Source organism: Rhinoraja longicauda, chromosome 28 (assembly GCF_053455715.1).
Source record: "Rhinoraja longicauda isolate Sanriku21f chromosome 28, sRhiLon1.1, whole genome shotgun sequence".
Lineage (NCBI taxonomy): Eukaryota > Metazoa > Chordata > Chondrichthyes > Rajiformes > Arhynchobatidae > Rhinoraja > Rhinoraja longicauda.
This window is the reverse complement of record NC_135980.1, coordinates 14,684,645-14,710,514: the sequence shown is the minus strand read 5'-3', so window position 1 is coordinate 14,710,514 and position 25,870 is coordinate 14,684,645. Positions and strand designations below refer to the sequence as shown.

At 41.6% G+C, this 25,870-nt stretch overlaps 1 protein-coding gene across 5 annotated transcripts in view; it reads right to left on the bottom strand.

The window, feature by feature from the left end:
* Window positions 1–25,507, bottom strand: part of dpp9 (dipeptidyl-peptidase 9) — a 75,671-nt gene extending 50,164 nt beyond the window's left edge. For 2 of the 5 annotated variants that reach the window (XM_078424258.1, XM_078424257.1), the window contains exons 1-3: window positions 25,357–25,507; window positions 9,793–9,902; window positions 5,592–5,679 (exon numbers count right to left, since the gene is read on the bottom strand). Coding sequence is in view for 2 of the 5 variants with exons in the window: in XM_078424257.1 (XP_078280383.1) it covers window positions 5,592–5,644 (53 nt within the window). In the remaining 3 variants the exon portion in view is untranslated. Of the gene's footprint in view, window positions 1–4,667; window positions 4,738–5,591; window positions 5,680–9,792; window positions 9,903–25,356 lie in introns of those variants that run through there. The other 3 variants (XM_078424259.1, XM_078424256.1, XM_078424260.1) reach the window with 2 other exon arrangements.
* Window positions 25,508–25,870: the final 363 nt, after the last annotated feature.

The following is a 25,870-nucleotide window of genomic DNA, read 5'->3' as shown; positions in this document are numbered from 1 at the left end:
ACACAATACTCCAAGTGCTGCCTCACTAGCATCTTGTATAACTGTAACATACTGTTTCAACTTCTATACTCAATTCCCCAACTGATGAATACCACCATGCCTTAAGCCTTCCTCATCACCCTATTTACCTGTAATGCCACTTTCAGGGAATCACATACTTGTACTCTTAGATTTCTCTGCTCAACAACTCTCCCCAGTGCCCTATCGTTCATTGTGAAAATCCTGCCGTCGTTTAACTACCCAAAATGCAACATCTCACACTTATCTGAATTAAACTCCATCAGCCATTTGTTGGTCTACTTGCCCAGCAGTTCAAGATCTTGCTGCAATTCTTGATAACCATCTTCACTATCCACAATACCACCTACTGTCGTGTCATCTGCAAACTTACTAATCACGCCTTGTACAGTCTCATCCAGATCATTATTCTGGATGACAAACAGCAATGGACCCAGCACCGATCCCTGAGACACACAACGAAGCATATGCCAACAAACAACTTTCCACCACCACCATCTACCTCCTACCATGAAGCTAATTCTCTATCCAGTTAGTAAGCTCTCCCCAGGTCCTATGCCATCAAACCTAGAGCAGCCTACCCTGCGGAATCTTATGAAAGACCTTGCTGGAGTCCATATAGACTACATCTATGTCCCTGCTCTCATCAACCTTCTTGGTTAATTCTTCAAAAACTCAAATCAAATTCATGGCACATGATGGCCCACACACAAAATCTTGCAGACTATTCCTAATCAACCTGTGTCTTTCCAAATGTATGTATATCTTATCTCTCAGAATCGTCTCCAGTAACTTTCCTACCACAGATGTTAGGCTTACTGATCTATAGTTCCCAGGTTTTTCTTTGCAGACCTTGTTAAATAAACGTACATTAGCCACCGAACAGTCTTCCGGCACCTTAACAGTGTCTAACGATGATTCATATAATTCAGCCAGGACCCCTGCAATTTCTGCTCTAACTTCTCAGTGTCCTTGGATATATCTGATCAGCACTGAATTATCTACCTTCATGTATCTTAGGACGTCCAGGACTTCCTCAACTGTAAAATGGAATGCCCTCAAGACATCTTCATTAATTTTCCTAAGTTCCCTGGCCTTCATGTCTTTCTCGTCAGTTAAGGCCAAGGAGAAATATTCACTGAGGTCTGTTCATCTCCTGCAGCCCACACTTAGATGACCACTTTGGTCTGAGGGATTACATTTACAATCCTCAAGTTTATGAGAAGGCAGTAAATCTATGAAGTTAATGGACTTTTGTAGAACAATCTGTGGAAATTGGAAATTATTATTTTTTAAATCTCTTTCAAAATCTGAGGATTCAGATCACCAGGCCCTATTGTTAATAGGTTTAGAACCCCATTAACTTCTGTCATACTTTTGCCAATGCTGATGATTTCATTAGTGATACAGGGCTTCGATCCGAAATATCGACAGTCCGTTTGCCTCAACAGACACTGCCCGACCGGATGAGTTCCTCCAGCAGTTTGTTTTTTGCTCCAGCTTACAGCATCTCCATCACTGCAACAGAATAACAGTGAAAGAAAACTTGCTCTAATTCACACCATTCAACAGACTTAGTGGTGTTAATTAGAGCAAGTTTTCTTTCACTATTCTCACTGCATTAAGTTGCTCAGAAAAATTGGACCAATCAAGCTGGTGCTTTGGTATTTATATTTAGAAATCTCCCATACAACCTTGTAAATTAAACCCAAATAAATACAACTCCAAAGAATTGTGTTTCAAAAGGGATGCAGAAATACCTAACAGCCACAGTTTTAAAATTACTCAATTATCCCAAGCTTCTTTTTCATACAACCTTGGAAACATACCTTGCTCACATACACAATTCTTGCTTGTCCATGTGCCACATGTATACACACAGCAATAGATGTTTTATATTCCCCAGGTACCTGCTTTACCCCTGGTAATTGTTTAGACACTGCTGAATTTCTATAATCTCCATCAAAACATTATGTTCTACATCCAAATCCAGGTCATTTAGATAAAACAAAGGAATATCATACCAATCACTCTAATTCTAAATTATACTTTTCTCCAACAAGGAAAAAAAGATACAATCACTTCCATTCTTGTCCTCCTACCCCTTCTGCTTATTTATATTGAAGTTACCAGTCCATTTCATACTATTGCATTTCTACTTTCTGATTAAGAATGGGAAAGACATATTAAATCACTTTTGAAAGTTCATAAGCAAATTTATTGCCCGTGGTACAATAGCCTTCTCTATAACAAAGAACACTACGGTTAGTCAGAGGTAAACAAATCTGTAATGATTATCCCTTATTCAAGTGAGAATTTGTCATTGGTGGGTTGACAAACAAAGTCAGTTATGCAGTCTTCATTGATGAGCCCAAGTGTGGCTGTGAAGACTAGTCCAGGAGGTGGGGGCATGGAAAAGACGCTGTGGCAGGTGTAGGTGCTGAGACCTTCCTGTGTTATCTAGTTCTGGTGAATTGGTCCTATTGGTTGCCTTTGAAGTTGATACCAGGTCCTTTTGGTTAAAGCCCTCCCTGTTCTGTCCTGGGTACGGGATTCCAGCTCTTGCATGAATGCCACTGAGTTGGAGGCTGTCTGATACAATCCTTGATGTATTTGATGTCCGTGGTTCGGACGGCATTATGCAAGACACTCAGAGGAGCTGGTGTGACAAACGGGAACTGTCCAAAGGAGTCATTCTATTGCCTACTAAATGACAAACATCATTAATTTAACATTTATAACTACTGTTGTTCATTCTCTACTGTAACAAGATGCCATCAATGAAGAAGCCACTGAGAGTGAAGGTGGTCTGAACCCATACTAGGGGTCAGAACACAAGGGAATCTCAATCATGGGACTACCAGCTTTTGCCTAGTTCTTTCCTTGTGCTTGCTTGATAAAATTTTCACATTTCAAATGTTCTGATTTTCAAGGGAAGATCATCAGCCAAACATAATGATTGTCTCTCTTTTTGGTACCGAAGTGAAATCTGACCCGCTGAATGATTTCCAGTTTATGGATTGATTTCAGTTTTCTATTGCCTGCAACTTTTTACTTCTACTTTTTCACCTCTGGTGCTTTGAACGGATTCCGACTGTAACATTTTAACATGATGATGTCCCAATGGGAAAGTGCCTGTTGAGTGGGATAAATTACTTACAATATTTGAGAGTCTGAAGCAGATTCCTGAACCCACACATGGCCTGGGATGAGATGGGATCTTAAAGACACAAATAAGATCCTTAGAGGATTGGACAGGGTAGATGCAGGAAAAATGTTCCCGATGTTGGGGGAGTCCAGAACCAGGGGTCATAGTTTAAGAATAAGGGGTAGGCCGTTTAGGACTGAGATGAGGAAAAACCTTTTCACCCACAGAGTTGTGAATCTGTGGAATTCTCTGCCACAGAAGGCAGTGGAGGCCAATTCACTGGATGTTTTCAAGAGGGAGTTAGATTTAACTCTGGGGGCTAAGGGAATCAAGGATATGGGGAAAAAGCTGGAACAGGGTGCTGATTTTGGATGATGAGCCATGATCATATTGAATGGCGGTGCTGGTTCGAAGGGCCAAATGACCTACTCCTGCACCTATTTTCTATGTTTCTATGGCCTGTCCAATCCTCTAAGGATCTTATATGTTTCTATAAGATCCCCACTCATCAGTTCCTCTAGCCTTTGTTCTTTTGCTAAAGATTCCAGCATCTGCAGTTTCTTGAGTTTCAGCTATTTACTTATATTGTACAAGTTCCCCAATTAATAGTGACCCAAACAGCTTGTTACAGGATCTACTTTTTAAAAGCATGAGTCAGGTCCTTCACTGCTATATCGAAGCCTCAATAGGCCTCAAAAACGAAGGAAAAAAGTATTGCAACATAGAATGCACAGAACCACGGTTAAAGAAACAATTTTCTCTTCCACTCTGAGGAATGTGAAGAGGAAAATATTTTTTCAAGATAATTTTATATGACAGCTTATATTCAAAAAATGTTTGCAGTTCCCCATTCATTTAGCTGGAGGATTCAGTTTTTTCATCTAGCTCCCTTAGCATTCCAGCGTTAAATTAACATAACAGAAAAACACATTCAAAGCTGAAATGCAATATTTGCACCGTTACTCGATCATTTCAACTTTGTCCCACCTTGCAGCAACCAACACTTCAAAAATGTTTAATAGAAATTTTCACGCTCACCCATTCCTATCTCTGATGCTGCACCGACATTGGACATGTCATATGCATTCTATAGGAGCTGACAAAGCCTAGCGTCAGAACATGACCCTACACATAACATTTGGACTTTACCCCGAATATCAAGACCCCTGATTGTAGACATATGCTCACCCTTACTCCACTATTCAAATTAAAATTAGATAATTACGGAGCGAATAATCTACGCCCAAGCACTTGAACTGAAATATATCAGTACACTCATAGTACACACATAAAAATAATAAAAAAGACCAGTGGAGCTTTGCCCTGTTTGCCACTGCATATATTTGCTTCAAATGAATTAAGTTAAATGCACTTAACTCTCAATCTATAGTTCAATGAAAGGATTAAACAATGTATGCGTAAAAACCTTTGCGTACATAACAGCGTTAACTAGTTTCACAGCTTTAAGGTTATGTAACTTAACGATATGATCCTCGCGCACCTCCTGCAACTTTGCCTGTGTGTCCTGAATACATGTGACAGCCTAATTTCTGACGTTGTTTCTGAAGAGTTTGCCTATCCTTTTCGGACTCATGGCTAGCCAGCTCCAACCCTCCGAACTTTTGCCCTCGCTTATCACGCCATGCCAATCGATCCACGTGTACATTCACCATATGCACGTTATATGCAACATCTTGCTTTATTGCTCCGCTCTGGAAGAGAATGCAAGAACTGGATTCTTAATTACTACACTCTCCACATACTTTTCCGAACATTAACTTACATGAAATAGCTGTCTTCTTGTCAAAGCAGTGACTATTCTTGCCCCAGAAAGAAAGAAATGCATTAAACTAAAATGTAATAAATACCAGAGAAGAAAATCGGTAATCATCTGTGGTTTATCAAAGTGCTAGTAATTATCTTAACTAAAGTTCCGTAGAATACACCTGATACATCAACAGTATTAAATGCCAAGCAAAGATGATAGCTCTTACATCAAAAGTACACTGCATATTTTTCTTAAAAGAAAAGATGCAATGGATTGAATTAATTTTCTTAGATTTCATATAATGGTTATAAACCACTTGATTTCATTATGATTACTTCCATTTTCTGAACCACCTCACTTCCCACCCCACCAACTACCACTGGATCAGATTACCTGGTAACTGTAATCAGTGCCCCTGTAATATTCCAGCATGGGCAACTCTGTGCGGTTTACTAACTTTAAAAGTTTCCACAATTAACACGTGAAATTTTCTTGTTGGACGGCACAACAATCCAGTAGATATTTAATCTGAGACAGGCTCAGTATTGCTTAACGTCTGAGAAAAATACTGAAAGCCTAGCAGAATCCCAACAATGTCACAAGCCAAAGGTTAATATTTAAATGAACAGAGGTGGGGCAAGCACTGAAGTCACTTACCTTTTGCAACTTTCTGTGGTATCTTCAAGTTTAACTTTCTTTACTTTATGCATTAACAGGCTAAGAAGCCTTCCACCAAATCAGTGTTCTACAAAAATAAAACAAGCTTTTTAATATCTCAATATTAACAGGATCATAGCCATCTTATTCAGCTATTATCATATCATATCATATCATATCATATATATACAGCCGGAAACAGGCCTTTTCGGCCCTCCAAGTCCGTGCCGCCCAGCGATCCCCGTACATTAACACTATCCTACACCCACTAGGGACAATTTTTTACATTTACCCAGCCAATTAACCTACATACCTGTACGTCTTTGGAGTCACAAATCATCATTATTTGCATTTTTTGTATTCTCCCTAGCTGCTCGTTTAAGGTTAATTTCCAAACTTATAGTCACAACGCATATTCTAATCATCAACAGAATGACATTGAGCTGACATATTTTGGTGGTCTTGAGTTAGATACATTTTTTTAGCTCAGCCAGCAACACAAGACAGTTTCCATGTTCAAGATCTTGAATGGGACTTGATAGTTTGGGGCAACATTGTGCCAGCTGGGTGCTCCCAAGTATGTCAATTCAGAACTTGTACAAACTCGCTGCATCTATCACAGGACTTGATGAGGAATCACAACAGTAGAGCTCCTCCATCCTACTGGGATTCTCAGCATAATGCAGTGGAATCTGCCCGTCCATTCTGGTGCAGAACACAGAACAGCACAGGAACAAGCCCTTCAGCCCAAATTGTCCAAACATGATGCCAAGATAAACTAATCTCCTCTGCCTGTATGTAATCCATACCTACATTCCTTGTATATCCATGTGCCTTCCTGAAAGACTCTTGTGTCACTATCGTACCTTCCACCTGGCAGCACGTTCCAGGCACCCATCACTCTCTGTATAAAAAAAAGTCTCAAGTTTGTCCAATCTCTCTTTTTATCTAATACTCTCTAATCTAGGCAGCATTTTGGTGGATCACTTCTGCACCCTCTCCTAAGCCCCTGTCATCCTTCCTGTAATGGGGCGATTAGAGCAGTACATGATACTCAAAATGCAACCTAACCAAAGTCGTATAAAGCTGAAACATGACCTCCTGTCTCTTTTACTCAATGCCCTGACCGATGAAGCCAAGCATACCATACGCCTTCTTTACTACTGTCTACTTGTGCTGCCACTTACAAGAAGCTATGGACTTGAACCCCAAGATTCCTCTGTACATCAAGCAGTCGTCTTGCCATTAACTGTACACCTTCCCCATATATTTGACCTTCCATAGTGCAAAAACCTTGCACTTGCTTGAATTAAACTCCATCTACTATTTTTCTGCCCACAACTGTAACTGATCTGTCTTTCTGTATCCTTTGACAGTAGGGACTATGGCTGATGAGCTGAATTTTGCTGGATTCAGCCCATAAGCAAGATTGTTATTTATGTGCAATACTGAGAGAATCTCATGTTTGAGGACCTTTCTTTCACCCATGTTAAAGCTAGTTCTCAGAGCAAAAAATCAAAGTTTGTGGTAAAATCAACATAAGAAAATTACCTCCTCCATCCTGCTACATATTCCTCATTCAATATTTGGCCTCAAATTTTAAGATTCCTTTGCCTTCTTGTCCTAATTGGACTTTGTTCAAGGTTCCTGGATTACTTCTTGGCCCCACATAAACTCTAACATTAAACTATCCACCTTCCCACTTCTGCCCCACAAAACCCCTGCTAAACATAGCTCTATATACTTTCATAGCTGTTCCTATTACTGGTCATCTATTTTTGTCTTTCCCTAATTTGGGATATTGAGAAAAATGGCTTCACAAGTTACAACTCAAGCTCAGCAAGGCAATTCTTTTCCAAGTGAAAACTAAAACAGAATGCTAGTCTCCTGGTCCTGAAAGTCACAAACAGATCCTGACCATTTCTAAAGAACAGTTGCAATCAATATTCCTCTCTCATTCACCATATCTATAAAGAACGCAGATTATATGATCACTCCCAATATACAGAATTCTATTACAATCACTCTTTATGATTACCTTGCACAGATCACTTTGGTTTGAATGTTTTTGATTCAGAGCAAGTAAATCACAATTTTAATCTTCCAGCAGTATGTGGTTGTAACAAAAAGTGAATGCCGGACATAACAATTAAATATTTTGTCAACGGAAGGTATCAAGTGATAATGGAATTAAAACCATCACCATAGTTCCACCGTGACACTGGTCGCATATCAAATTCTTAAAAAACACATGAGCTTAGGACTTCAACCAAAATAAAGAAATGGTAAATACGAGACGGGTGCGCACCCGTTGGGTGCAAAACTCTGCTGTGGGCGGTCCTGCAGGCGCGGCTGAGGGAGAGGAGCATGATAAAGGGGGTTGAGGAGGGATAGAGTGGGTGAGTGAGTGAGGAGGAGGGTTGAGGGGGGGTGGAGTGGGTGATTGGGGGGGAGGGGAGGGATAAGGGGGGTTCAGGAGGGATTGAGTGGGTGAGTGGGGGGCAGGGTAGGAGGGGGGATAAGGGGGGTTGAAGTGGGGGAGGGAGGGAGATAGGGGGGTTGAAGTGGGGGAGGGAGATGGGGGGTTAAGGGGAGGGGCGAGCTGGACCAATGCCGGAGAGGTTTGGGAACGGAACCATTGGGTTGAAAGCTCTCCTTCGGGCCCAGCAACCCTACTGATCCGTGGACCCGTTGCTGGGTGGGGATTGCCCCCGGGGCCATGCCGGTTTAATAAGGTAATTTTTTTTACGTTAAAATCTCCCTAACTTTAAAAACATAAGACCAACTTGAATGAAACTTGGATAAAATTGTCCCCAGGACAATGGTGAGTAAGGTGGTCCTAAAATTGTTGCGCTGTCGTGTGTGTGTGGGTAAAACAACACGTGCAAATATAAGAAAAAATGCACAAGAAATGCACGCACAACTGGACATACAAACACAACGGGCCAAACAAGATGAGAGTTTTAGTAATACAGTATATAAGGGAGGGGAGGAAGAGAGAGGGGGAGGGAGGGAGGAGAGGGGGAGGGAGGAGAGGGAGGGGAGAGAGGGAGGGGAGAGAGGGAGGGGAGAGAGGGAGGGGAGAGAGGGAGGGGAGAGAGGGAGGGGAGAGAGGGAGGGGAGAGAGGGAGGGGAGAGAGGGAGGGGAGAGAGGGAGGGGAGAGAGGGAGGGGAGAGAGGGAGGGGAGAGAGGGAGGGGGGGAGAGAGGGAGGGGGGGAGGGGGAGGGGGGGAGGGGGAGGGGGAGGGGGAGGGGGAGGGGGAGAGAGAGAGGGAGAGAGAGAGAGAGAGAGAGGGAGGGGGAGGGGGAGGGGGAGGGGGAGGGGGAGGGGGAGGGGGAGGGGGAGGGGGAGGGGGAGGGGGAGGGGGAGGGGGAGGGGGAGGGGGAGGGGGAGGGGGAGGGGGAGGGGGAGGGGGAGGGGGAGGGGGAGGGGGAGGGGGAGGGGGAGGGGGAGGGGGAGGGGGAGGGGGAGGGGGAGGGGGAGGGGGAGGGGGAGGGGGAGGGGGAGGGGGAGGGGGAGGGGGAGGGGGAGGGGGAGGGGGAGGGGGAGGGGGAGGGGGAGGGGGAGAGGAGGGGGAGAGGAGGGGGAGAGGAGGGGGAGAGGAGGGGGAGAGGAGGGGGAGAGGAGGGGGAGAGGAGGGGGAGAGGAGGGGGAGAGGAGGGGGAGAGGAGGGGGAGAGGAGGGGGAGAGGAGGGGGAGAGGAGGGGGAGAGGAGGGGGAGAGGAGGGGGAGAGGAGGGGGAGAGGAGGGGGAGAGGAGGGGGAGAGGAGGGGGAGAGGAGGGGGAGAGGAGGGGGAGAGGAGGGGGAGAGGAGGGGGAGAGGAGGGGGAGAGGAGGGGGAGAGGAGGGGGAGAGGAGGGGGAGAGGAGGGGGAGAGGAGGGGGAGAGGAGGGGGAGAGGAGGGGGAGAGGAGGGGGAGAGGAGGGGGAGAGGAGGGGGAGAGGAGGGGGAGAGGAGGGGGAGAGGAGGGGGAGAGGAGGGGGAGAGGAGGGGGAGAGGAGGGGGAGAGGAGGGGGAGAGGAGGGGGAGAGGAGGGGGAGAGGAGGGGGAGAGGAGGGGGAGAGGAGGGGGAGAGGAGGGGGAGAGGAGGGGGAGAGGAGGGGGAGAGAGAGAGGGAGCGAGAGAGGGAGCGAGAGAGGGAGCGAGAGAGGGAGCGAGAGGGGCAGAGAGGTTAATGTTTAAACAACAGAATACACTTACCAATGACTATCAAGCATGAAATGACAGAGTTGCAACTACGCCTTTTTTGCCATAGTCAAAAACAACTAGATGGTGCAACCCATAGTAATATTAGTCTTCTCAGATAAAATCTGTATCAAAAGAAATGAGAAATAATAAAGTGGCTAATGATAATGCTTTACTTGCCCAGCTTTCATAGTACAGCAGTTTACAGTTGGTAGAGAGATGCAACCTATTTAGTTCCTCTTACTTTAGATTCACTTAGGCAACTTAAAGCTGCATTTTATTTGCCAATGCTAAGAAATATCTACCCCTGCAAAATATTCTGTACAGCCACCACTTAATTTAAATCTAAAGTTTTCTCACAACTGAAATGTGTTTCCTTGAGAATGGTTTCTTAAGACCACCAGAACCTTTAGTTTCTCCCTATGACAATCAGAAAAATTATTCCAATAACTATTCAATGACTCTGCTACTCTGCACGTCTGCTCAGCAATCAGAAGATTCAACAGATGCTAAAACAGACAAATAGTTGGTATTCTTCTTCTAATGTTGCCTGTACATTTGAAGGAAAATAATACCTGCTTTATCCCCACAACCTTATTCTACAAATATTTTGTTGTAAATTAGTTCTTCTTTACCCCCCCCGCCGAGAAGGTTTAAATAAAACTGAATTCGAGATAGCTTAAATCATGGATAATGGAGGTGCAGTGGTTAAATGATCAAACTCAACTCAGCGGATATAAGTACCAATCATGAATTTGGATGCATTTTTTGAAGAAATCAGACTTAAAAGATTTTTTTTTAAACTAAAAGTGATCTGGTTCACAACAATATTTAACTGGTTTGATGATGGGAACTTTGGAGATATGAGCTGTTTGTGTGAAGTTTCTACTGTAATGGGCTTCCTCTAGTTGCTCTGGTTTCCTCCCAAGATGTATGGGTCTGCGGGTTAATGTATTGTTGTAAATTGCCTTGTGTGAAGAAAGGTGATTGAATCTGAGGAAATTGGTGAAAACATTGGAAGGATAAAAAAAATAGGGTGAATGTAGGATTGGTGTAAACAGGTGATTGATAGATAGCAGAGACACTGGGCCAAAGACTTGCTTTCATGTCTGTACATTTATGTCTATCCTTACCTGTGCAACCAACACACGACTCCAGTACCATATAAATGATTTTGACTGTTAACTGCCTTGTTGAACCACAGAGCTGCATTAAAACTCTCCTCAGGACAATTAGGAACAGGCAGCAAATGTCAGCCATGCTGGTGAATTTTACATCCTCAAGAAGAATCAGCTTGAATTTTCACAAATCAGAAATCCCTCAATTGAATATAGAATCTGACTTTCATTTGTTGATGATATGCAGGGATGGACTGAAGGTTGGTTGGATGTTATTGGGGGTGGGGGACAGTGAAATATCAGCTTCAGAAATTACTAGAGGATATACAGGAATTATTGAAACTTAATGTGTGCTGCCAACACTTTCTATTTTTATATGCTATTATCAGCATTTGCATTTTTTTCCATTGCTTGCTTGCATGAGTAGCTATAACAGCTGCAACCTAGAAGCTAAAGAATCTTGTTGACAGGGACGACATGCTGCAGAAGGTAACAAATTCAGAATTTTTAAGATAAACCAAGGGCTATCTGGGAGACTGCAGGGGTAATTAATTGCTGGTGGTCAGGAAAGGGGCATGCTTGGGGACTTCCAATTATCTATCTAGCATTAACGTTGCATATTTGTGGCAAGAACTTTAATAAGGAACAAAAGCTCCAACTAAAAAGAGCAACATTTCTTATTCTATCCCAAATTATCTTTCATACACGTTCCGTGTAGCAGCAGCAGCAATTTAAACAGATAGCAAGACTATTAGACTAGAACATGAGAACAAGGCAGTTCTTAAATATCACCACTGAAAGGTCAGCATCAAAAAGGGAAGATAAATAAAACATGAAGAACAACATCCTGCAAATTTTTCATTTTAATTCTGTGAACAAAATAAAATCTACTAAAACCTACTCCAGGGGAACTGCTTGTTTTGGAGCACACTGGTTTCAACACAAATCCTGACATTATCTAATTTGATGCAGCAAATAACTCAATTAAACACTTAGAAGAACCAGATTTTCAACCAGATATTTTAAATAATACTGCGAATACTGAAAATCTGAATAAGAAAATTTTGGCATTGCTTACATTAGATGTGTAAAAAGAGAAAAAATTACATGTCAGATCAAAGACCCGCATCAAAATCCAAGATTATATCTTTAAAATCAGCGCTATTTAGTTTTTAAAACATGTACCAAAGCTAGGCATCTAACTATTGCCAAAGAAGTCAGCAAATGTTTCCACGTGGAACATAACGACTCTCTTGATAGGTGGGCTCTTCCATTTCTTTTCAAATTCAACATATTGAGAGAATTCTACCATATATGTGCCAGGTTTATTGCAAGTATTTGCCTGGGGTTTTGTAAATGATTTGCAATGTCTTGCAGGATGATCCATTTGCTTGTATCCTGCTTTTGTTCTTTAATGAAGAGTATAAAGGGTGCAGAGATACCTTAATAGGTGTTATGGAAAATCCAGATATATTTCCCTCTTCAGCTACTCATTCTGAATGGACGTTGGCAATTATTTCATTTAAATATAATTCCTGAATGTCAAATATTTGGACTTTGATCGTGGTCAGGGGCGGAACCCCTTACTGAAAATGTACTTAGCATAGAAGAGTTGCAGCAAAGGTTAAATACAAGGGATATGGAGGCGACAGGTTTGCTGTATAGTAAGAAAATGAGTGAATCAGGATTGTATCCTTCAGAGTTTGAGGAGATCACAATCAAAATTTAGAACATTCTTCAAGGCCAGATGAAGGGTGAGATTTCCAGTGAATAAGGAATTCTGGATTAGAAAGAACACTTTGAGACAAAGGGGGGGGGGGGGTTATTTAGGAGATGAAAATAAATTTCTTCACCCAGACAGTGGTCAGTCTTTAGAACACATTACTCCGGCTGACCAGGGAAGCAATGTATTATTTCATCCAAAGCAGATGAAGAAAGCCATAAGTTTTACCTACAATCAGTTGACCAGAACCTCAATAGGAGTGTTCCAACTAGCAATCCTGCAAAAAGGTTGGAGATAAAAAGACAGTCCAGATTCATGACACACGTTCTTTGTTGGCTCTGGCAGGATTCAAGAGATCTTGCAGTTGTTATACTCATGTGATCACTTATTATCAAGGCACATATATGAATAACCAATTAATTGGGTGAAGTATTGCACGGCTAGCAGCACCAACAGAAGCACGCACATGCAACAGTTAGTACTTCAGAAGGAATAAAGAAACATAACAGTCAGAAAATATGGTTACCTCGATTTCTGCCAACAGCAGTCTATTCCTGCACAGACCAAGTGATATGATCAATTTTCACCCCTTTCTATTTGTTCTCTCCCATAAATCAGCAGAGTAAGCACAAGTGGACCCTCATTCAATAAGATAATTCTTGGAACACATTCCCCCAAAAAATCCCAACTCTTGTTTTCAATCCTTCATCTTGAACTATCCCTCTACATAGCACCAAACACAGACACTACAACCAAGAAAGCATACCAATAGATCAATTTCCTTAGTCTTCCCCAGAATGTCTCAAATGACTCTTATCAATTTCTATAGATGCATCAGAAAGAGCATGATGCACCACAGTTTTGTTTGTCAACTGCTCTGCCGAAGACCACACGAAATTGCAGAGTTGTGGACACAGCCCAGTCAATCACATAAAACAGCCTCCCATCATCCCTCCACCGACTCTATCTACACTTCATGCTGCCTCGGGATTATCATAATCATGGATTATTCCCGCCCTGGTTAATCCCTCTTCTGCTGGGTAGAGGAAACTACAGCTTGAAAGGACATACTACCAGATTCAAGAACAACCTCTTGCCCACTTATCAGATTCTGGAATGGACCTCTCACAATCTAAAGTATGTATTCCCAACCTCACAATCTGCCTCGATGTGGACCTTGCATTTTTTTTAATCTGCACTTTCTTTGTAACTGTAACACTATATACTGCACTGTTGTCTTTCTCTTTACATTACCCATTGTAATCATGTAAGGTTATTGATTGTAATTGTGTATGGACTTTTTTTTAAAACTTGCAGAGTACGAAAAAAAACCCGTTTCATTGTACATGTGACAATAAATCAACACCGATAATTTGTAGTTCCCCTCGCTTTGTTTTCCCTCTTAGATGACTTTTAACCATTGATCTCTCTAACCACCAAAGACATTGCTGTTCTACAGTCCATTACAGCACAACTAGCTTTAACTCCTCCATCCAGACTAAAAATTGATCTTATTTCTATTGCTGACGTGCTATTTTTTTAGGAAGAATAATCAATTAATACGAGTGTCCTTAACTTGGCGCTCAATAGCTTTGAAGCTCTAGTTATTCTCGGTCAGCTATGTTGAGTTGGCCACATGGCTCAATTGCCCAACACCGTACTCCTAAACAGATACTTTAGTCCAAGCTCTGACACGGAAGGAGATTTGCCAGATGTTTAGAAAAAGATTTAAAAATAATGTGCTCAAATCATCCCTTGAATAAATGCAACAACTCCACTGGCTTTTGCAAACATCTAGCCCATTATTGATCAAAACAATGAAATAGAATGAAAGGTCGTTTGAGAACCTCAGACATGCATTGGTAGTACTCGGATGCCCCATACAACAAGCAGGAGTGCACCACCTCACAAATTACCCACACGCCTGGCCCATCAACAGCCATATTCCTGTACCCATTTATAATCCCTCTGTGGCTTATGGAATGTCCCCTCAAACTTCTCAACACTTTATAAAAAGCAATTTGTATGCATTTTAAGCATTTTCTTCTTTCAGCGTCGCCACTGTTTCAGCTTAATCCAGGGCACTGTGAAATGTGAAGAACTCCATATTAAAATATAGTTTGTTCTTAATCAAAAACAGTTGTCGACAATCAGGCAATTCTGGAACCAACACCCATTTTATTGGAAAGGACCATCATAACAACTCAATAGCAAAAATATTCACCATTACTCATTTTCATCAACATAATTTACAATTTTAAGTTATTTTGCATCAAGTTCCAAATTGTTTATTGCTTAATAACTTCCTAAGTATTTGAAACTCTTATAATAATCACCAAGATTCATTTACATAATCATATAAAACAACAGACTGGTGAAAGGGAAATTATAGAAATCTTTGGATAAAAAAATATCCAACGGTAGTTTAGCTTATTTACAACAATTATGGCCCTCCTTATGATATCAATGATTTGGTTGGTCAACTTCAATAGAAACATAGAAACATAGAAAATAGGTGCAGGAGTAGGCCATTCGGCCCTTCGAGCCTGCACCGCCATTCAATATGATCATGGCTGATCATCCAGCTCAGTAGCCTGTACCTGCCTTCTCTCCATACCCCCTGACCCCTTTAGCAAAAAGGGCCACATCTAACTCCCTCTTAAATATAGCCAATGAACTGGCCTCAACTACCTTCTGTGGCAGAGAATTCCACAGACTCACCACTCTCTGTGTGAAGAAATGTTTTCTCATCTCCTTAAAGGAACTCCTTATTTACCACAAACTGCTAGTTTAAGATCAATACCTCCAAACATGTATTCAAGTGAAAGAAGTTGCATCAATTATTGCCAGAAACCATATTTTTCTTGCTCCTTTTCAAACCAGAACAACTAGCAATAAAATTTGGTCAGGGAATTCCAAAATTGGCACTCCCAGCAGATCCTCAAGAGTGCAAACACTCTAGGTGTCAAAATTAATTTTATCCTGTAAAATAACCATTGCTGTTCTACCATCATGACCACAATTCGCCATTTATGGTCACAAGCTCTAATTGAGAAGTTTGTCGAAATGTATATAGCTTGCCCTGGGTCCAACAACCATTAAAAACAGAATATAAATATTTATATGTGCTGGTCTTTCGTCATTGAAGTTTAACTGGAATGAGATTTGGGAGCAACTGTAATTAGAGGACTCTGCAACAGTGGAGACTGAACTAGAATCCCAGCCTTTACCCATCTGAACTGAAAAAGTCAGGTCAGCTATTGATTCCTTCCCAATTTTAGTCTACCTGATCATTCCACCGCATGTTCACAGGCAGAACAATTTAATGGCTGATCAGAAAGCTCCACTTTTAGCATCTAATAAATTCAAACACTTTGAATGCTTGAGCGATTCCATGCGTCACATCCTTTGACCTACCATGCAAGGGCCCTATATGAACTGGGGAATGAGGTTAATCTGGACAATTTTTAGCTGACATGGCTATGGATACAATGGATATATCCTCTTTGTTGGGGAGATGTCACCAGCTTATTTGATACCAGTCTTCACAGAGATTAATGCTGTTATGGAACCATTCAGCATCATGGCTTGAACACCATCATGAAGTAAACACAGAAGGAAATAATAAATGTTGTAGAACACCAAATTTGAAGGTGTTCCATTATCTACTCATTTCCCCCATCTCACACAGATTATCACTATACCTCAGTACATTTGACAATAAATTAAATTAAATTAAATAGTGTTGAAAATGGTCATATACCACAGCTGGTGCCTGCATTTTTGTTGGAGTTGTTGCACAGTGAAGATTATGTGCACTCCGACTTTGGATGGACAAATCCATTATGTGATTTAAGCTATTTCCTATGACAAGAATAAGGTGAAGTGGAACGATTTTGACGTAAGCAGCCTGCAAAATGAAGGCTCAATGAGCAAAATGTTACTTCATAACAGTGATTGCTTCAATATGGCATTAAGTCTTAATGGGGTCTCATAACCCTCAATGCAAAATCGGAAAACCTATATCCTTCAGATACAATTATTCTTCTAGAAGTAAACCCAGTGTTCACAGTTGAAACTCCAGTTTCCAACCACTGGTACTACCCTAACTCTCCACCTTTGAATTCAATGGGATGTCCGCCCCCCAAGCCAAAAGCTTTCTCCCTCTGTTTGGTGAAATTGTTGCCATGGTAACCAAATGACACATACAACTCTTTACTAAATCTTGTGTTTATATAACACAACAGGAAAATGTGCCAAGATGCTTCACAAAGGCATGATGAGACAGGAATGGATGCCAACTTAAAGCTGGACAGCAGAGACCTAAAACTTGTGTCAAAGAGCTATGCGTGAGAACTTTACCTTTTTTATTTTTATCTGAGCATTTAGCAATTAAGCATAAAGACATTTATATAGAACCTCAAGATATCTACTTGTACTTTATTGTCAATTACATCCATTTGGAATTGCCCTTTTCAAAACTGGAAATGCAGCAGTTGCCACTGCAAGGTTTCAATGAAATAATGACAAATCATTGTAATATTTGCTAAAGCATACATATTGGGAGTGACAATCTGGATGTGTGATCATTTCTCCGGAGGAGGATTTTAAGTCCACAATTTTGTGCCTCCTGCTGTGAATGTTGTCACTGAGCCAACAAATCCCACATAAGTGTAAGAAAATAACTGCAGATGCTGGTACAAATCAACGGTATTTATTCACAAAATGCTGGAGTAACTCAGCAGGTCAGACAGCATCTCAGGAGAAAAGGAATGGGTGACGTTTCGGGTCGAGACCCTTCTTCAGACTGAAGAAGGGTCTCGACCCGAAACATCACCCATTCCTTCTCTCCTGAGATGCTGCCTGACCTGCTGAGTTACTCCAGCATTTTGTGAATAAATCCCACATAAGTATAAGTTTGGGTTTCTCTGAAATTGATTCTACCATAGAGAATTAACAAGAAGCAACCTAATGGTTGTGGCAGATCACTCACACCTCCATCGACACCCACATCCCTCCCCAGTTTTCAGGTCCTAAGAACCCACTGAAACAGTTATTTGACTGCCATTGCAACAAGAACTGTACAGTTGTCAGAAAACAAAATCCCCAGATGTGATTAAACAACTTGAATTTGTACAGCCCCTTTCAACATGGAAAAATGTCCAAAACAGCATCAAAAAGCAGAGTGAAACAAAAGGAATGGAAAAGTCAAGTTTAAATTCAATAAAATTCTTGTCTGAAGGAAGGGACGTGGAGAACTGAAGATATTTTAGAAGGGAACAAAATTCCATCTCACAACAGACAAAATGTGAAGAGGTTGACATATTTAGAAAATTTAAAAATGTGGAATATATAGAAATTGAGTTAGAAGCAGATTGAAAAAGTAAACAAATGCTTAAAAAGCTGACAACAACAGAACATTTTAGAATGATTCAGCAGATTAGGCAATATCTGGAGAAAGAGAAATATTTCATTTTTTACAATGTTATCCGAGTATTTTTCATTCCTATTTAGGGGCAGATAGATAGCTTGCTGATAAGTTAGTCAAAGTGCAATGGTCCAAACTGCTGCCTCCTTTGCCTGAACAATCTATTGTAAATGATTTACTATAATTCTGACACTTAAAGTCTATCCCTTACCTATATATTGACAAATAAAAACTTAAAGTGATGCGTTGATGCCAACAACAATTTACATACACTGCCTTAAGAATAACAGTTAACAGTGGAAAAACTGCAATGTTACAAAGCTGCCTCTTTTCATTCTCATCAAAAAAATTCTGTAAACTTTCAAAGTTATGAAGATATTACAGAATGAGCCATAAGCTCTATCTGACAGTCTTAAGACAAAAAAATTGAAATATGCCATAAGCATACTCATCATTTTATCCACATTGACACGAGATCAGTCTATCCAGTTGACTGGTGTTCCATATGGCTACTGACCCACATTTTCTGTATCAGATACTCCGGTCCAAGAACTGAGTAATACAGATCCAGTAAAAATAAAGTCTAAATCTGTTTCAAAACAAGAGCACTATTTATTGGACCTATCGTGTTTTTTGATTGCAGAAAAATCAGTTAATGGACGAATTACACAATTTCCAAGCAAAAACCTACAAGTTACCAGTGGCATTTTATTTCACTTCTGGCACAAACTCACTGCATGTCAGCTGTTTGTCATCTGAATATTTGCCAAATAGCACAATGTACTACAACTGCTTTCCCTTACAATGGCCACTAAATAATCAGTGAAGATTGATAGCATAGATAAAAAAAATTGCATCACCCTTTGACAACATAAAATTGAGGATGACCCAACTTATGTAAATTGTATAAACAAATAAACTCACTTGCATCTAAATATGGTGAATGAAAAACCTTGTTTGTTATTTCAGATCATCAATAGATGTAATGCCTACTGTATTCACTGCCCCCTGATTTCAATCCACACTGAATGATCACAAAGACCCAATTCTGGGCTAAATTCCATTTGTGCGACACAAAAATGTAAACGTATATTCATAGAATTGGCATGAAGAATCATCACAAGACTTTTCACAAAGAAAATCCCCTCAAATATGTTGCCTAGTCTGAAAGAAAGGCATTGCAGATTGCTGAGGGCGAGAAATTAAAAAGGTACTGGTCGCAATCTTACAATCTTCTGTAGATACAGGGTTTGTGAAAAAATGAAAATGTTGCACTCTTGTTCAAAAATAAAAGGATGCAAGTTTAAACCCTGTAACTGCAAGTCAGCCCGTGTAACTTGAGTGATGAGAAAACTACTACAGATACAATCACAGAACAAAATTTGCAATTGGACGTGAATAAAGGAAGAGCAGAAGGGATGTGTCAAATGAATCTATTAATCAAAATGTTTAATGAGGTTATAAAGGATTCCGGAGAGCACAGCAATTGGCAATTGTATGTCGAACATTAAGAAGGCATTTGACAAGAAATACTAGCAAAATACTGCAGATGCTACAAAACTGAAATAAGAATAGAAGGTGGTGAAATGCATGGCATTTGGTGAAGTGCCACCAAATACACATGAGAGTCATAGAGCACAGAAAGTGGGGAAAGTGGAATTAAGGATTCAAAATTGACAAATAAACAAGAAACAAACAAAGGTGAACATCTTTTTAATCTGAGATGATTGGTGGTAGGTTCACTACTTATCCAAATATAATCCTAAAGGAGTGATGAAGACTTAAATGTACGGGACATTATTTCAAAACTTGCTGAGGGCAAAGCCTGGAAGCAGAGAAACAGCACGAATAGTGACAGAATTCACGTGGACACTGAAAAGGTTGGTGAAACAGGCAGGCACAAAGCAGATTGACCTGACTGTAGCCATTGCCATCTTACTTTACCCTCAATCAAAATGATGATGGTATCATGACAGTGTTGTCAAAGAACATTTACCAGGAAACTATTCAAAGCTTGTCTTGGTTGGTTTTTTTTTTTAAACCAACTCCAAACCTCATTACAGCTTTGATCCAAACATGGGGAAGAAAGGCGAATTCTGGTGGCATTGAGAGTAGCCATTCTTATCCTCAAGGAGGCTCCTGACCAAGTGTGGCATCGAAGAACATGGTAAAACTGAGAAAATGGCGAAAAGGAAAACTACCCCATGGTTAATGATAAATCCAAAGCTGGCTGTCAGGCATGGAAATTATTCACATCAGCAGAAATGAAAGTAAACTTTGTGCCATGTGGCTGTTGGGAAATGAGCATACTGTTTGTGGGAGAAGCATGGGGGAAGAGAGAAGAAATTTTCTTGCCTTCCATCACAGTGAAGGGGTGTCTGGAGGAGTCACTGTGATGGATGTTTTGTGTTAAAATTGTGTGTCTTGTGTCTTTTACTCTGTAATGTTGTGGCTGCGTGGCAAATGATTTTCGTTCAATTCATTTTGAATGACAATAAAGGTAATTCGGATTCAGATTGAAGGAGGAAAAATACAATGAACCATCTGGGCAATCAAAAGCATTACATCACCCTCCTATTCAGCCTCCTGCTGGGGTTACCATTAAGCATTAATGTAAATGGATCACACCATGACAATAGCAAGTTAGAAGCTGGGATCATGCAGCTATTGATTCATGTCCTGGCACCCCAAACCCTTCCCACCATATCCAAAGCACATATCTGCAATGTGATGGAAAACTCTCCATTAGCCTGGATGAGCTCAGCTTCAGCAAGAGTCAGGAAGCTTTCCACAATAGAGGAAACAAAGCCATTTAGCTGAAACCTCATCCCCCATTTGAATATTTTACTTCCTACATCACTATACACAACGGTTGTAATACATACCATCAACAAGACACATTGCAGTTACTCACCATAGCTATTCCAACAAGGAGGAAATGTGCAATCACTCAAATGGGATTATATTAAAAGCCTCCCAGTAGCTGGTGGGAGGTAAAGGAACAGAAATGTTGACTATATAAAGATTATATAAAGATGTGAAAGCAACAGGGTTGTCATAGTGGGCAACTTCCCCAATATTAACTGGAACTTCCTTGGTGCAAAAGGCTTAGATGGGGCAGAATTTATTGGGTCTGTCCAAGAGGGTTTCTTGAAACTGTGTGTGGATAGTCCAACTCGAGGAGGGACCAGACTGGACCTAGAAATGGGAAATGAGTCTGGCCAGGTGACTGGTGTTTCAGTGGAAGAGCTTTTTGGGAACAGTGATCACTCCATCGGTTTTAAGATAGTTATGAATTAAGGATAGGTCTGGACCTTTCAGGGGAAGTACTAAATTGAGGGAAGGCAGATTACAACATGTGGCATGAGTTAGGAAGATCAAATTGGGAGCAGCTGTTATTAAGTAATCCACATCAGAATAAGTAATTTAAAGACCAGCTGATCAGAGTTCTGGAGTGGCATGTTCCAGTGAGGAAGAGGGCTAACAAGGTAAGGGAACTGTAGGTGATCAGAGAGTTGTAAACTTAGTTGAAAAGGAAGCATCTATAAGGTTTAGAAAAAGAAATAGGACAGGGGCATTGAGGAATATAAAACAAGCACAAAAGAACTCGTGCAAGAAATTAGAAGGGCCAAAAGGGGCCCTGAAGTGTCATTAGCAAAATTAGCTAAATCCAATGGCTTCTTAGTACATTAAAACCAGGAGAGTAACTATGGAGAAGTTAGGACCACTAAGGATAAAGGAAAAAAAATATTCTTGGAGTCAGAGGATATAGGTGGGGTATGTATACTTTACATATGTATTTGCCAAGAAGGATAGTAGATCAATGTGCTAATATGCGAAGGCAGTTTAAAGTCACGATGCATGTGGTGTTGGCTATCTTGAAAGGCATAAGGGGAGATAAATCTATCCCGGGTTATTGTGAGACGCAAGAGAGGAAATTGCAGGGGCCTTGACAAAGATCTTTGTATCCTCTCAAGCCACAAGTAAAATCCCAGAAGACTGGAGAGTAGCCAATATTGTTCCTTTGTTTAAGATTGGAAATTGAGATAATCCAAGAAAACTACTGGACAGTGAGCTTCATGTCAAAGGTAGGAAAGCTATTGAAGATAATTCTTCAGATAGGATTTACTCTCTTTTGGAAGAAAATGGGATAATTAGGGACAGTTAGCTTGGGGCCTTTTTCTGCAACAGATTAAGGCTCACTAACGATTGAGTGTTTTTTGAGGAGGTGACAAAGGTGATTGATGAGAGTAGAGCAGTGGATGTTGTCCATGTGTATTTTAGAAAGGATTTGATAAAATCCCCCACAGTAGGCTGATCCAGAAGATTAAGATGCATGGGATCCATGGTGATTTGGTCGTTTGGATTCAGAATTGGCTTGCCAATAGAAGACAGAGGACAGTGGTGAAAGGGAGTTATTCTAGCTGGAAGTCTGTGATCAGTAGTGTTCTGCAGGGTTCTTTGTTAGGACCTCTGTTTGTGATATAAAAATTACTTGGACATAAATATAGATAGGTTGGTTACTAAGTTTGCGGACAATGCCAAAATGGTGGAGTTGGAGACAGTGAGAAAGGCTGTCAAATAATAGAGCAGGATACAGATCAGTTACAGATGTGGAAAATTAAGTTTAATCGGAGCAAATGTGAGGTGTTGCACTTGAGGAGGTCAAATACAAGGGGATAGTATACAATTAATTGCAAGATCCTTGATAGTATTGATGTACAGAGGGATCTTGGCGTCTACGTCAATAGCTCCCTGAAAATGGCAACAAGTAGATAGCGTAGTCAAGAAGGCTTATGGTAGGCTTACCTTCATCGGTCAGGGCATTGAACACAAGAGTCAGAAAGTCACATTGCAGTTTTATAGAACTAAGGTTAAGCCGCATTTGCAGTATTGTGCAATTGCAGTCCTGGTCACCCCATTACAGGAAGGATGTGGAGGCCTTGGAGAGGGTGCAGAGAGGTTTTCTGGGATGCTGCCTGGATTAGAGGGCATTAGCTATAAGGAGAGATTGGACAAACTTGGATTGTTTTCTCTGGAGCATCAGAGGGTGAGGGAGACCTGATTGAAGTGTATAACAGCATAAGCATCATAGAAGGGGTAGACAGAATCTTTTAGATAGAGGCTCCAAAGTCAGAGGAGAGAAATTTACATGCGAGACATGTTTTTAAAAATAGGGGTAGATGCTTGAAATGTAATGTCGGGTATGGTGGTGGAAACAGATACAATACCAGCATTTAAGAGGATTTATGGTCATATGGATAGACAGGGAATGGAGGGATACAGAGCACATGTAGGCAGAGGAAATTTGTTTAACTTGGCACCATGTTTGGCACAGACATTGTGGGCCGAAGGGCCTGTTCTGTGCCGTACTGTTCTTGAATTTTCATAAACACAACCAACACAAAGAACAAGGGTAGGTCGAGAAAGCTACTATCAGATTCCTCACCAAGCTGCACACTACCTGAAGTAAACTGCCATTCATTCAGTGAAGCTGCATATTATAGATGGGAGTGCAATGGTTTAAGAAAACAGCTCCTCCCCCATTTTCTTAAGAGCATGTAGGGGATAATAAATGGCACTCTTGCTAACAACGCTCATAAAAGTAGAGAGTTTACTATGGAGGAGCAAAGTACTTCAATGAAAAAAGGAGGCTATAAAAGGTGACGAGAACAGAGTAACTGCTAAATCTGTGTACAGAAATCTTTTAATGTGGCAGGCCAGGTCAAGAAAGCACATATGTTGAATAAGTGGAGGATTAATTTCAGACATAGCAAATAACGATGCAAATGCCTGGGAAAGAGTTCCCAAAACATTAACAGAATCATCCCTAGTATAAGTGACTGAAGAAACAGGTTGTTTTCTGCAGAAAAGAGGAGGCTGAGCAGTGATAGATCTCAAAATCACAAAGGGTCCTAATAATGTAAATACAAATAAGCCAATTCTAATGGCAAACGGATCAAGGAACAGAAGGTACAGATGTATAGATTGATTACCGGGATCCAGTGATGACAGAAGGAAAATGGAGTCAGTGATGCAGCATAGAAATAGGCTCTTCAGACACCAAGTCTGCACTAACCATCAAGCGCCTATTTACACTATGCATATTATTCATTTCATCCCTACCCATTTTCTCTCCACATCCCCCCCAGCCCCCCACATTCTACCACTCACCTGGACAATAGGGGCAATTTACAGTAGCCAATTAACCTCCCCACCAGCATGCCTTTGGGTGTGAGAGGAAACCAAGATATCAAAGGAAAACACATGCAGTCACAGGGAGAACATGTAAACGCCACACAGGGGAAAATCCAGAGATCAGCATTGAATTTTGGTTGTCAGTGTGATGAGAAAGCAGCTCAACTTGCCACAGTGCCATCCCAAACCCTTTTCATGCCAAGAGTAGTTATGAACGGGCACCTTAGATTTGGACAAGCAGATTCAGTATTGACCCGACATGTAGTTGAAGGTAAAAGCATCACAGGGTATCAGGGAAAGATATATGGAATGGGTGCAGCTAAGTAACTCTTACAAAAGCCAGTTTACGGTCATCAGTGCTATAAAATATCACCTTGCTCACGTGGGATATAAACCCAATACAAAAATCACTCTTCAGACCTGTTTTCTGCGTTGCACGATGCCACACAATTTACACGTTATATAATCAGAACACATAACACACGAAAGTAAATATGCTTTACGGCTCATTTTATAGTAAAAGATGAATAAATTAGTAAATCCCAGTTCAAGGACAATTGCGAAATGAATACACCCGTCAACTATTCATAGGATTGAGATGCAGCCAAATTATCTGGAAGCGAGGCCTTTCCCTCCACCGATCCTTCAGTTTACAAAAAGGGAGAAACTGCCGATGCTGATAATTAATTAAAGATGTATGATAACCCCTGGACCCGAGAGTTCCTTCAAAACCCACCAGACAATTGTAAGGGGTGAACACTTGGTGCGGACACTGGGTCCCTCGGGCTGTTCTGTGGAGAAGTGCCCCGCACCCTCCTCCTCCTCCTACACATAGCAGGGTACCGGTGATGAGAGGGAGAGACAGTGGAACGGCCTGGCTGGGTCCCTGTCATCGACCAGTTGCTGGGGCCGGGTTTCCATCACCACAGAACACCTTCCACTGCCCGAATCCGGCCCAGCGCGGTCGCTTCAGCCGCCGGGGTCCCGGGGCCGCAGGACAATTATGATGCGCAGGTTCCGGCCCCGGGGTCTGCCCGCCTGCGGCCCGCAGGCTCGGCCCGACGTCGTGCCTCAGCGGCACCGGGGTTAAGTGTTTACCGCCGCCCACTCACCTTCTGAAGGGCCCTATAATAAAGCCGGTGTCTTTCCCCAACTTCATTCAAACTCACTGCGGGACACGATGCCGGGAACCCGCACTGCCGCAACCTCGGCCTTTCATCCCGCGACAAGGCAGCCGCGGCCGCAGGATCATCCTTAGCCCGCAGAGAGGCGGCGCATACCTACAGCGCCCTTAGCGGCTCGGAGTAGCGACAACGCCATCGGCAGCTCAGAGTGGCCTACAGCGCCCTCGGCGGCTCGGAGTCGCCTGCAGAGCCCTCGGAGCTTGATGATAAAGTAACATAAAAGCAGATGCTAGAAATCTGAAATAAAAGCATTAAAAAACACTCAACATGTCAGGCAGCATTCACAACTCACCCCACGTGGATTTCAATTTAAAATTCCATCTGCACAATTCGGGCCCACCAGATCACAGATATGATGAACTTATCAAGCTTTTGCCAGGGCAGAGCCTTGACTCATCCTGAGTCGCCCTTAAGGCATATAAATGCTCTCTTTATAACAACA